This window comes from Coloeus monedula, assembly GCF_965178545.1.
Source record: "Coloeus monedula genome assembly, chromosome: 29".
NCBI lineage: Eukaryota > Metazoa > Chordata > Aves > Passeriformes > Corvidae > Coloeus > Coloeus monedula.
The window spans coordinates 2,705,993-2,718,219 of record NC_138809.1 but is presented as its reverse complement, the minus strand read 5'-3'; the positions used below and the strand labels follow the sequence as shown (position 1 = coordinate 2,718,219).

The window sequence follows — 12,227 nt, the reverse complement described above, 5'->3', positions numbered from 1 at the left end:
CACATCCCCTAGACCTGCTTACCCAGGAATTTCCTTACTCAACGTTTACACAGAGCAAAACACTCAACGCTGGCAATAAAGAGCAAAGCAAAGCGTTCCACGCTCAGGATTTGGCGCAGGCAGGAATTCTCATTATTCCTCTATTGCAATCAGCCAAATCCATTTTCTCCAGACCTGGCACAGGCCCACAGCCGAGCGCAGCACAGCGAGTAGCCACTCACACTGGAACCACCTTTATTAACTTGTAGGATCCTCCTCCTTTAGCTCGCCTGGTGAAAACATTCTGGGCCAGGAAGCAGCAGCTGGGGGTGTTTGGCTACATGTCAGCACTTTTCCTTTCCTAAATACCCATCTGCCCTCTACTGGTGAGCAATCCTAGGGTTGGGTTTTTTTTTCCCCCCCCCAAGATTTTCACACTCGAGGTCCCGTAAAACCTTACCTGAGGTGGTTTTGGCGTTTGCTGAAGAGATTGAGAACTTGCCCCGGTGTAAGAATGAAGATGGGAGCCACAGTGTTGGTGATGGGATTTGTTCTCTGCGTGAGCGTCCCCCCTCCTCAGACCCTCAGAGGCTCCTCCAGCCCCTTCCCCACTGGCAGTGCTCTGAATCCCTCATGGGTGTCCCCCATCCTCAGACCCCTAAGATCGCCCCTCTCAGAGGGTCGCCCAGGCCCCTCCTTCCCTGGGAGTCCTCTGAACGCCTCATAGGGGTCCTCCCTCCTCAGACCACCAAGACCGCTCCTCTCTGAGGGTTCCCCAGCCCCTCCCCTCACGAGGGTCCCTGAAGCCTCTCACGAGGGTCCCTGAAGCCCCTCACGGGGATCCCTGAAGCCCCCCTCAGCCCCAGCCCCGCTCACGGAGCTCGGTCCCTCCCCGGCCCGCGGCTGCCCCGCCCCCGTCGCTGCCCCCGCCCCTCCCGCCGTGGCCTCACAAAATGGCGGCCCCGGCAGCGAGCCCGGGTGGAGCGGAAGGATACAGGATCGGTAGCAAAAGAGTCCCTTGAGGCGACGGAGACAGATCGGGCTGCTCCTCCACTCGCTCTGCCGCAGCGGGAACTGTGGGGAAGGTGGAAATTTCTCCTTCTTTTCTCCGCCGTTCTCCCCGCCCTGGGGCCGTCGGGAGAGGCCTGGCATGGGAGTGTTTTCCTCTGGCGGAAGGACATCAGTCAGTGGAGTGAAGCGCCGTGAGACGCCCCTGGAGTTAGATCCGGCAGGGGCGTTTTGGCGCCAAGTATAAAATGGCGGCGGCGCCTCAGTGAGGTGTGGGGGTTTGTGTGTTTATTATAGAGTTTTGATAATGAGTGTCTGTAAATATATTGCTATTTGTGTGTGTATTTCAGTAGTTTGAGCGTATCTGTCCCCTCTGAGTGTCTTCCAGTCCAGGACTGAGCTCCCCTCAGGCTGCCAAACCCCCCTTTCCAAGTTGTGTTTCTGCCTTGGGTGCCCTGACTTGTCCAAAATGCCCTTTTTTGAGGTAAATTTGAAACTCTGGGGCCTCTTTCTTCTCTGAGGTGTTTTACTGTGGGGCTTGGAAAAGTTGAAGTGTAGATAATATCCTTAATGTGCTTAAAATAATCCTTTAGGCTTAGTTTTTCCATGCTTAAGACCTCCACAGCATGTGCAAAGACATAGGGGTGAATTCTAAGCTCACTGTAAAGAAATTTAAAACAATTTAATGCCAAAGAGCTTGATGTCAGTCTCCATGTCCACAGGAATGTGTATGTTTTTAACTGATTTTATTTAAACTTTGATAATAAATACTTCTGCAGGTTTTCCCAGCTGGGAACACGGAAGTCAAACAGCTCTGCAGAGGAGAGTTTACATTTTTCACCTCTGGTTTTACACAGATGGTTCAATATCAGCAAACTTGATTATTTCTGGAGGTTACAGGAGAGCTGCATCCCATTTTCATAGCAGAATGCAGATTTTTCCCAATTTTTGCCTATTTCTGGCACTTTTTAAGTACTGCCTCAGCCTGCCCCCAGCCACATACCCCCCAGCTCTCAGGATGATTTTGGGATGCTCCACATAACTTCACCCCAGTCAAACCCAAAAAAAAGCACATTCAAGAAGACAAACCAATCCCAGAAAACAATCTTGGGGGTGGGGAAACCTGTTTAAAAGCCAAAAATTATCCCAGGTTGGGTTTTTCCCCCCATTTTGAGATGATGCTCAGAAATAAACCTCAGCAGGTGAAAATCTCCCCGGAGAAAACTCAAGGCTTCCACTTGAATGAATGCAGCATTGCTTGTTGTTGTTTTTCAAGGGATTGATTAAGCGGGTGGAAAACTTGAAATATTTTCATTTGGGGGTAAGATCAAACTAAATTCTCCTTCTTGTCTTTCAGCTCCGCCCCATCAGCCTTCCAGACCCCACAATGTACCTGGTGTCTGTCCTGGTCAGGAGTTGCACCGCGAATAAACCACGTGGGGCATAAAAAAAGGATGAAAAAAAATCAAATTTGGGGCGATGAACACCCAGCCTTGACCCCACCAAGCAAGGTCAGAGCAGTTCCATGTCTATTTACCCTCCTGGACATAATTTTTCCAGCTTGGGTTCATACCACAAGGCTCAAAGTGATTATTTTTCTCAAGAAATAGGTTTGTGCTGATATCTTGGGCACATCCCTGCCTCTTCCACCTTGCATTCCTGAGGGGAAGGTTAAGGGATGAAGCAGATTTTTGAGAAATTGGGCCAGGGGAGCATAGAGAGTCGATGCTTTCTGCAAAATGAGGGCGATTCCCATTGCTCCTCCGGCGCCCCATTTGCACAAATGAGTTTCTTAAAAAAGCACATGAGAAATGAGCTGAGAAATTGTCACACAGGGCGGGGACAGCTTGACAAGGGGGGGTGGCACCTCCCAAACCCTCTGGCAACGGAGAGGGGCAATGGGGGGAGCTATTTCTGCCCCCTCCCATCATCTTTGCCCCTGGCACTGTTACCCCCCACTCGCACCGTTGTGATTCCTGGAGAGGAAAAGGGGGAGAAGATGGAGAGGGGTTGGAGATTTTCGGGGAGCCCATCACCGTCAAGGCCACGGTGATCTGCTGAGTGAATGAGCAATGGCAAAACTGCCCAGAAACCAAAAAGAAAACCACCAACAAACCAACCCAACAGCCTCCAAACTGACAACAAAACCAAATCCTGGCATGCCTGGCGGAAAGGGAGAGAGCGGCGGGGTGAGGAGAGGCAGGAAGGGCTTCAAATTAAATCGAAATCTAAGGAGCTGATGCTGGCAATGGGAGCTCGCCAGAAGTTAAAGCTGTTGAACTGCAGCAGACTGTCCTCTTCCTGGGAGAGGTCCTGGCTGTCCCGGTCGCCAAGCTTGCCCAGGCCTCCCTTGGGCTTGTAGAGGGCCATATCTCCGAGCCCCAGCCCCTCCAGCTCGGCCACGTCCAGCCGTGGGATCGGCATCCTCCAGTAGATGAAGGAGTCGTACTGGCTGCTGATGGTGTCCAGCATTTTCAGGCTGTGAAAGGGGCGAGGGGAAAGAAGAGGAAGAGAAAAGCTCTACCAAAGACACAGGAATTGCCCCAAAGTGGCCAAAAATCTCAGGCGTTGCCACATCGACCCTATCACGTAGGATAATCCCCAAAAAGGAGTTGATGGGGTAGGAGAGGGTGGGATCGTGGAGGTTTGACTCTAGGCTGGGTCTAACTGCAGGCTTGAGCTCTGCCAGAGTTTTATCCACTGCCTTGGCCACGGCCCTTCTCTGTAGCGTAATTTGGAGGGGGCCCAAGGGACTTGTCACCCTTGGGTGCCTCAGTTTCCCCACCCAAACAGCACAGCAGGGAAGGACAGGGTGGGAATTATCCTCCTGAAATCCATCCTGCCAGCACTGGGGAGCAGAGGTGGGGAAGCAGCATCCAGATGAACTCTTTTTTCCGCGACCTGCACGCACGTGTCTCCCTTTCCCTGTGCCGAATCCCTATGGAATGGGCAGTGACGGGGGGGGGGGTCCCTGTGCAGCCCCCTCCCCCTGATCCCACCCCATCCCTCCCTCCCATGACCGAACCCTCTAGAAAGGGCTGGAAGAAGCCTCGCCCGGCATTCCCACCACACCCCACCCATCCCTGCCGTGCCATCCATCCATCCCTGCTGCAGAATTCCCCCTGCAGCCCCACCCCAATCTGCCAAAAAATTGGGAAAGAGCAGGACAAGACGTGGATCGGCTCCTTCCGCGGCAGGAGCTGAGTCACTGCCTGGCTTCTCCCTGGCAGGATTTTGTCATTCACCTCCTCGTTTGGCATCGGAGGTGGGGAAAATACCAGACTAACCCAAAACATCCTCATTTTCCTGCTGATTCCCTTGTCTTAAATCTCGGAAATCAGAATTCTCGAGGATGATTCAGGCATACTTTGGATCGTGCCCTGTCTGTGCGATGAGGGCTGATCAGCTGCTAAATTTAAGGTTCTGGATGTCACTCAGAGCCTATGAAAGGCTCCTGTGTCACTCCCTCAGGGTAAACCGAGCCACATGACTTTAAAATAGTCTCTTCCCAGGGAATTTATCCCTGGGGGTCCATCCCTAGGGATCTATCCATGGGTTTTTTTGCTGCACAACAGCAGAGAATTATTAATGGTGATGGGTGTTGCGGACTTGGATTTTTAAGCCTCAAAAGGTGAAAAATTGGAGTTTAGTGACAAGAGAAGGGAAAAGAGAATTAGTGACAAGTAAAACAACCAAATATCCAGTAAAAGGGAATGAATATGGGGGGAAAAAAACCCTCTTGTGTCGCGTGTCACCCCTAAAAAAGAGCATTTCCCACAGGATCACTGTGCTCTGCTCATCTCAGGGAAGCAAAACCACTTTTATCCACTTAATCCCCGCTGGCCGTGGCTTATTTCCCACCTCAAAAAGAAACTCCAACACCCTCCTTCGCCCAAACCTCTTCCAAACCAAAAAGCATCCTCTGACTGTGCATCCTCCCCGGCTCGCATCCCTTACCTGCGGAGGGTGGACGGATGGGTGAGCTCGATGCCGGCCGGGCTCTTTGTGCCGGGAAGCCGCGGGCGGTGCAGCGTCGCTTTTGTCTGTCTGCTGGCGCGGCTGGGTCTGCAATGCAGCCCCTCGAACTGCCCTTCCTCGTGGGGGGAGGATGATGATGGCAGATGAGTCAGCGGCTCCCACCCGCGCCAGGGAGGGGGAGGACGGCAGGGGCGGAGGCGCGGGGTGGAGGATGCTGCGCGCTGGACCCCCAAGACGAGGATGTATGAAACCTGCAGCAATTCCCAATTCGCTCCTGAAGCCTTCAGCTGTGTTTTGGGGGGGGGGATAACGGGGAATTTTCAGTCGGCAAGGAGCTGGGGAATATTTCTTTTACCTGCATGTGAAGATATGGGGTGCTGTGGTAACCCCAAACCTTGGGAGGGCACTGTGCAGGTCAAACACAGGGAAATTTGGTTCAAAAAACCCTGAAAATTTGTTTGGTGGTTTGTTTTTTTGTTTTTTTTTTTTTTTTTAAATCTGAGGCTGAGGGTGTTTGGTCCTGAGGCCACACGGCAAAAATATCCCAGCTTTGTGGCTGAAGCCAGACATGGAGCTAGAAATAGAGGGAGACACCAAAAACTGCTATCACTGCCAGGGCTGAGGGGGGGCTTCAAACCAGTGTGGGGGCACCTCACACCCCACTTTCCCCCACAGCTGCTGCTGTGTCAGAGGGGCAACAAGGAAAAAACCCCATGCAACCCCTCAGACCAGGGAATCTCCCTGCCCCAGCACCACTGAGACCCCAAACACCCTTTTTTGGGGGGCACAGGCCAGATCCTCACACCTGAGAGGCTGAGGGCAGCCCTCGCCCTCCTCTCCCTGGGCTTTGCCTGAGATCAACATTCTTTTGAGGCTTTAGGGGTTTTTTTTTCCTCCCTTTTCCTCCCTGTTCACTGTGTGCAGCTCATTTCTGATGGTGCCAAGCAGTTCTGCCAGTGCTCGGCTTTCAGCCAGGCTATTTCTGCCTCCTCCTCCTCCTCCTCCCAGCACTGTCATGGGCAAAGAGGATCCCATGTTCCCTGCTCCAAAATAGACCCTTGGTCTCAGTTTGGCCCCTCCAGCACCCGGCACAGGGAAAATTCCAACTGGGGGCCCTTTGGAGGATGTTGATCCTTCCAAGGGGTTGAGCTGCTGTGTTTTTGGGGGTCCCCCAGGCCATGGGGTGCAGTTTGGCTGAGCGACTTCATAGGGAGCTGCATGTCACCCGTCTCCTTGCTCTTCAGGGTCTCTGTCACCTGCTCACACATGACAACCCAAAGACTGTGATGTCCTTCTCTGAGCAGGGACCTGGGACTGAACCCCCAAGGGGACATAGCAATGAGGGCACCGCTCTGGGCTTTACGATTTTGGGAGGGCTGCAAGTGGGACAATGTCCTCTGGCAGCGCAAACACCAAAAAATAAAAGGGGCTCTTCAGCTGAAATGAGGTCACGAACACTTGGGGTATTATCAGCCAGGGCCACCCGATGGCTGGGGACAGGCGTGGGACAGAGACCCGACTGAGTGGGGACAGTGCTGCCTTGTTCAGGATTTCTGGAGTGGGAGCAGTGGGGATGGTTGGGATTTGGGGGCTGACACGGGAAGGGACACTCTGGGGCTCACACAGGGGCGTCTCCTATGTGGGACCCTCCAGGTGGGATGGGGACCTGCAGGAGGGAACACCCCAGAGGTCACAGTCCACTTTGGCCAGTGGCTGGAGCCACGGGATTGTGTCAGCCGCTGTGGCAGGAGCGTGGCAGTGGCGGTGGCAATGACAGGACCATGGTGGTGACAGTGGTGCCAGGGCGGTGGTGGCAGGACCAAGGCAGTGGCAATGGCAGGACTGTGGTGGTGGCAACACCCCACCAGATGTTGTGCAAGAGGAAGGGCACTGAGCTGGAAATGGTGAAACCACTCAACACCGGCTGCAGGGTGGTCCGGGGGTTCCCACACCTTTGGGTGCCGCAAGGACTCTGGTGTATCCATGGGAAAACCGGACATAAGGCTCCAGGGCAAACGGGAGCGTAACCGGCACTTGCTGGAGACCCCCAGTCTTGCCGGGCACCCCCAGCCCTACCTGATCCCCTGGGATTCCCCCAAACAGCAGCTCCTGGAAATCCCAAGCCCCTCCACCCCCAGCTGGGGACCCCCAGTCTTAACAGGACCCCAAGAACCCCCAGTCCTTCTAGGACCCCGGGCACTCCCATTCCTACCGGGATCCCCCAGCCCTTCTGGGGCCCCGGGAATCTCCAGCTCTCAGTCCCCATGCGGGGACCTCGAGGACCCCAATTCCTAGCGGGACCCAGAGCCCCCCAGCCCTACCGAGACTCCGGGGACCCCCAGCCCCGCCGCCTCCCCCTGCAGTGCCGGCGGTGCCCAGGGAGGGCGCTGTGCCGGGGCCGGGCCGGGCCGAGCCGCGCCGGGCGGCGGGAGCTGCGCCGCGTCCGCACCGGGCCACGCCTGGGGCTGCGAGCGGGGCACCGGCACCGGCACCGCCATCCGCACCGACACCTCCCGGCCACGCCTGGGGTGCGAGCGGGGCACCGGCACCGAGACCCGCACCGGGACCAGGACCCCCGAGCCACGCCTGAGGTTGCGAGCGGGGCACCGACACCGGGACTCGTACAGGGATCGGGACCTGCACTCCTGGGCCACGCTTGGGGCCGCTGCGAGCCTGACACTGAGACCGGGACCGGGACCTGGACTCCCGAGCCACGCCTGGGGCTACGAGCCGGACACCAGCACCGGGACGCGCTCCCGCGCCGGGACAGGTAATGGGGCCGCCACCGGGACGGGAACGGGCCCCCCCCCTGGGGGGTGCAACCCCGCGGAAAGGCCCCCGGAACCGCCGTAGGAAGGCGGAGAGGGCACGGGGATCGGTACCGGAACGGCAGGGGGGCGGCGGGACGACCCCCCTTGCAGCCCGCTGGTGCAACCGGGGAGTCCTCCCGGGATCCCCAGCGCTGCCGGGACCCCCCAACCCCACCGGGACCACCGGGGTCCCAAAGTCTCCCACCAAACATACCAGGATCTCCCAACCCTACCAGGGCCCCCGGGGTCCCAAGCCCTGCTGGGATCCCCTAACTCCACGGAGCTCCGGGGGTCCCCACCATGTCAGCAGCCGTTGCCCCGGGGGTCGCAGCCGGGACCGTCCCACGCCAAGGAGGTTCACCTCCCCTCTGCCGCCCCATCCCGGGGGTCCCGGGCCCGCAGCCGGGGCACCCCAGGACTCTCACCCGGTCCACCCCTGTCCCCACACGCTGGCCTCCCTTCCGAACTTCGGGAGACCCCAGCGGGTACCCTTGGCGTGGTGACCCCCAGTGCTGGCCCCCCCTGCCCGGAGCCCGCCGGTGACGCAGAGCCGAGCGGTGGTTTCCCAACCGGGAAGTCATTTTGCCTATGCCGGCACGGGCCGGGCCCAAAGCCGCCCTGCCCGGGGCCACCGAAGCTGCCCAGGTTGGCTGAGCCCGGACACGGCTTCTCGCAGGGTTGGGCTGAGGGTGTGCGGGGGCCCCCCCAGAGCGGGGGATCGGGGCGCCTGCAGCCCGTGGGACCCGACAAGAACCGCCCGGAGCCGGGGCAGCAGCCGGAGCCGGCCCCGCCGTCGCCCTTTGCGAGGACGTGAGGCCCTGGCGGGTGCCGGAGGGGATTTGGGGGCCGGAGGGGTCCGGGCAGGGGATGGTGGCCGTGAGAAGCCCTGGAGGTTTCCACGGGGATTCACTGGTGGCTCGTACGAGGCTGAGCTCGCTCTCGGGGCTCCCCACGGAAGCTCCGGGAGCGGTTGCAGCGCTGAATTTCGGGGGGTACCTCCCCAGCAAGGCCTTTCCGCTGCACCGCCGGATCCCAGCGCTACGGCGGGGCCGGCTCCGGCAGCCGTGTTTCCTAAGGAAATCAGGCTGCGAAGAAAACGCAGCCCTCTCCTCCTCTGCCCCGCAGCCGGAGGGAGAGGCCGGGTTTGCCCGGGGGTGCCGGGGCACGGCGTGGGCACGGAGCCGGTGTGCACCAGCCGGGACGTGTCAGTACCTGCCCGTTCTCAGCGGCCGCGCTCGAGGAAGGGGCTGCTGGGGCACGGAGACCGGGCGGGGGGCACGGGGGGCTCCTCTGCTTGTGCCAGGCTGGCAAGTGGGGGCAGCGGCACAGTGGGCACCCACCCCCACGGGCCCCGATGCCATTGGGAATGCCCGGTTGTAGGGTCATTCCATAGGGTCCTTGGGGCCAGATCCTGACGAGGCCGTGGATGGGGCAGTGCCGAGGCTGAGCTCGGAGCCCCCCGTTTTGGGGGGCTGCCCCCGCGGCCCCGCTCCTCCCTGCCAGGAGCAGGAAGTGCGGGCCGGACTTTGGTCCATCCGGCGTCGCCGGCGCAGGGGCAGAGGAAGGAACTTTTCCTGTTTGCCGGTGTGCTGGGGTCCGGCACCCATCGGCCGTGCCGCGGCTCGGCTGGGCCGTGCCGCCGGCGTGGGGACTCTCCCGTGGCTGATCCAGGGCTGTGCTCAGGCCACGGCCCCGCGTGGGCGGGTGAGTTCCCTGCGTGCCGCCGGGTGCTTTTGCGGCAAAGGAGTCGTCTCTCCTTGGCATAAGGGGAAGCCCCCATTTTTGGGGGTGAACCCCCCTTTCCACACCCCCTTGCCTACCCCAGGCAGGACCGTGGGAGTTTGGGGTAAAATCCCAGCAGCTCCTGTTTATTTCTCCCCCGCCTGCTCTTCAAGCTGGAGCGGAAGAGCTCAACCTCCGGCCCCTTTTCGGAAAGGCCGGGATATTTATAGCTGCCTGGCTCAGGGAGTTGGGATTTGCCATGGCTGCCTCCATCCCCCCCCCATCCTGCCGCAGCATCCTTCAGCTGTGTCCTGCCCCGGGGCGGGGGACAAGGCTCGGGGCCCCATCCAACCCTGGCCATGGGGACAGCTCTGGGGGGGTCTCTGTGTGATGCCCAGGGTCCCTGGCGCATCTCTGTGCGATCCCTGGGGATCTCTTTGCGGTGACAGGTGTCCCCTTGTGTGGTCTGTGTGTGACCCCAGGCGTCTGCTGGGGGGTCTCTGGCTTTTGTTGGTTGATGGAAAGTTGCTTTGGCATTAATTTGGGGAGGTGAGGCCTGAAAGCATCACCCTCCCTTCCCACTCACAGCCAGCTGCTCCTCTCCACAGCTGCGCCACCCCGACCAGGTGCCCCCAGGTGTGCCCATGGAGTGACCCTGCGCGGGGGTCCCGGCAGCTGTGCCAGCACGGGGGGACGCTGGCTGCCACCACCGCGAGCATGAGCGACTTCTGGCACAAGCTGGGCTGCTGCGTCGTGGAGAAGCCCCAGCCCGTGAGTACCTCCAGTGCAACCATTTCAGGGAAGGGCTTGGGGTCAGCGGGGACTGACGGCTTTCATCACCTTGCAGAAGAAGAGGAGGAGACGAATCGACCGCTCCATGATCGGGGAGCCCATGAACTTCGTCCACCTGACACACATCGGCTCCGGAGACATGGCCGCGGGAGAGGGGCTGCCCATGGTACCCCCACGCTGCTGTGGGAGGGGTGGGGGGGCTCGGGTGGGGGGCTGAGGCTCGGTGTTGGGGTGTTGGGTCCCTGGGTTGGGTGACAGGTGGTGTTTTTGGGGTGGTGGGTGTTGGTTTTGGGGTGGTGGAATCCCACAGTTGGATGATGGGTGTTGCTTTAGAGGTGGTGTTTTGGGGTGCTGGCTCTCAGGGATGGCTGATGGGTGTTGCTTTTGAGGTGCTGGGTCTCACAGTTGGGTGCCAGGTGTTGTTTTGGGGTGCTGGCTCTCAGGGATGGCTGATGGGTGTTGCTTTTGAGGTGCTGGGTCTCACAGTTGGGTGCCAGGTGTTGTTTTGGGGTGCTGGCTCTCAGGGATGGCTGATGGGTGTTGCTTTTGAGGTGCTGGGGCTCCTGGCTGGGCAAGGGGGTGGCACAGGTGGGTGACAAGTCCTCTCTGCAGACCGGTGCTGTCCAGGAGATGAGGTCCAAGGGTGGCCGGGAGCGACAGTGGAGCAACTCCCGCGTGTTGTAGCATGTGAGTACCAGGCCATGGCACCCCGAGCACCCACCACCCCCTCAGAGCCACCACTTGGGCACTCCCATAACCCATCCTCTCGGATTTTGCAGCTTCCTGGCTTTTTCAGCCCAAACTTGAACTGCCTGATCCCCCCCCGCTGGAGGAGAAGCGACCTCGAGTGCTTTAACCCCGCGGTATTTATGCAGCACCACCCTCACCCAGCTCCCGGTGATTTTGGGTCGTCATCCCTCTGGAAAATCCCTCCTGCCCAGAGGCACTGGCCGGTGACATGGGGAGGGAGTGGGGACAACAGCCCCTACCTCCTGCCCCGCCTGGAAAGGACACAGCCACCCCCCTGAAACGTGCCAGGAGCTGCCAGGCGCAGCCCACATGTGCCAAATCCTCTCACTTTTCCCTTTTTCCACTCCGGTGTCTCCCATGGGCTGCATAGTGGTGCCTCAGATTCCCCAGGGAATCACGGTCATGGTGCAGAGGCAGATTTGCTGCCTCCCAGAACATCACAGAGGAGCAAAACCGGGATTAAGCCCTGATATTCTGGTGCCAAACCAGAATTAAACCCAAGATGTTCTGGTGTCAAACCAGGATTCCATGTGAAACCGGGATTAAACCCCAATTCTTTGGAGCAAAACCGGGATTAAACCCCGATGCTTCGGTGCCAAACCAGGATCAAACCCCAACGCTTCGGTGTCTCAGCGTCACCGAGCCCACAGTGCCTCCAGCCGGCATTCCCACCGCTGCCAAACTCCCACCTCCCTCCTTTTTTTAGGACACGTTCTTATTTTTAAGCTCCAAAACCCACCTGAGCAGCCTCTGTCGCCTCAGGGGCAGGACCGTGGCGGGGTCCCCTCCACCCCGGGATTGTCCCCGGCCCCGGGGCCTGACCCGAGAAGGGCTCTGGAATTCAGGCGCGGGTGTACATAGTTTAATTAGCGCCAGGATTAAATATTAAATAGCACGTGCTGGGTGACAGAGCCTTTCCCCTGCGCTGGGCTCCGGTGGGAGCCGGGCTTTGCCAGTCCTGCGTTGTGCTGGGGGTCAGGGTTTTTTGGGAAAAAACATTCCAGCCTGGAAATAAATCCCTTGTGCTGGCCCAAGGGGTGGGTGCACAAAGCTGCCCCAGGCTCTTTGCTCCCTCCTCTGCTCCTGGAGCAGCCAAATCCACTGGGAGAAGCCAAGCCCGTTGATCTTCACAGCAGGCAGATGCCACTACTTGTATGGCACAACCAGTTTCCTCTGGCTGGGCTGGAC

At 59.0% G+C, this 12,227-nt stretch overlaps 2 protein-coding genes across 3 annotated transcripts; one reads left to right on the top strand and one right to left on the bottom strand.

The window, feature by feature from the left end:
* Nucleotides 1-3,198: 3,198 nt before the first annotated feature.
* Nucleotides 3,199-5,043, bottom strand: MLLT11 (MLLT11 transcription factor 7 cofactor; the record flags this gene model as incomplete). The annotated part of the gene is made up of 2 exons (XM_082298481.1): nucleotides 4,945-5,043; nucleotides 3,199-3,466 (listed from the first exon to the last, which is right to left on the bottom strand). The coding sequence occupies exon 2, from the start codon at nucleotides 3,457-3,459 to the stop codon at nucleotides 3,199-3,201; it is 261 nt and encodes an 86-aa protein (XP_082154607.1). The 5' UTR covers nucleotides 3,460-3,466; nucleotides 4,945-5,043.
* Nucleotides 5,044-7,367: 2,324 nt separating this feature from the next.
* CDC42SE1 (CDC42 small effector 1) lies at nucleotides 7,368-11,934 on the top strand. 2 transcript variants are annotated; one of them, XM_082298483.1, is made up of 5 exons: nucleotides 7,368-7,735; nucleotides 10,106-10,268; nucleotides 10,345-10,455; nucleotides 10,902-10,976; nucleotides 11,069-11,934. In XM_082298483.1, exons 2-4 carry the CDS (start codon nucleotides 10,215-10,217, stop codon nucleotides 10,971-10,973), a joined length of 237 nt encoding a protein of 78 aa, XP_082154609.1. In that variant the 5' UTR covers nucleotides 7,368-7,735; nucleotides 10,106-10,214; the 3' UTR covers nucleotides 10,974-10,976; nucleotides 11,069-11,934. The 2 variants fall into 2 exon arrangements, with proteins under 2 accessions (XP_082154609.1, XP_082154608.1); XM_082298482.1 differs by lacking the exon at nucleotides 7,368-7,735 and adding an exon at nucleotides 8,357-8,420.
* Nucleotides 11,935-12,227: the final 293 nt, after the last annotated feature.

Excerpts from the sequence above, each read along its gene's own strand:
- CDC42SE1 (XM_082298483.1), top strand. The coding sequence starts at position 10,215 with ATGAGCGACTTCTGGCACAAGCTGGGCTGCTGCGTCGTGGAGAAGCCC. Across the intron at positions 10,269-10,344 it reads TCGTGGAGAAGCCCCAGCCC|AAGAAGAGGAGGAGACGAAT; the intron begins GTGAGTACCTCC and ends ATCACCTTGCAG. Across the intron at positions 10,456-10,901 it reads CGGGAGAGGGGCTGCCCATG|ACCGGTGCTGTCCAGGAGAT; the intron begins GTACCCCCACGC and ends TCCTCTCTGCAG.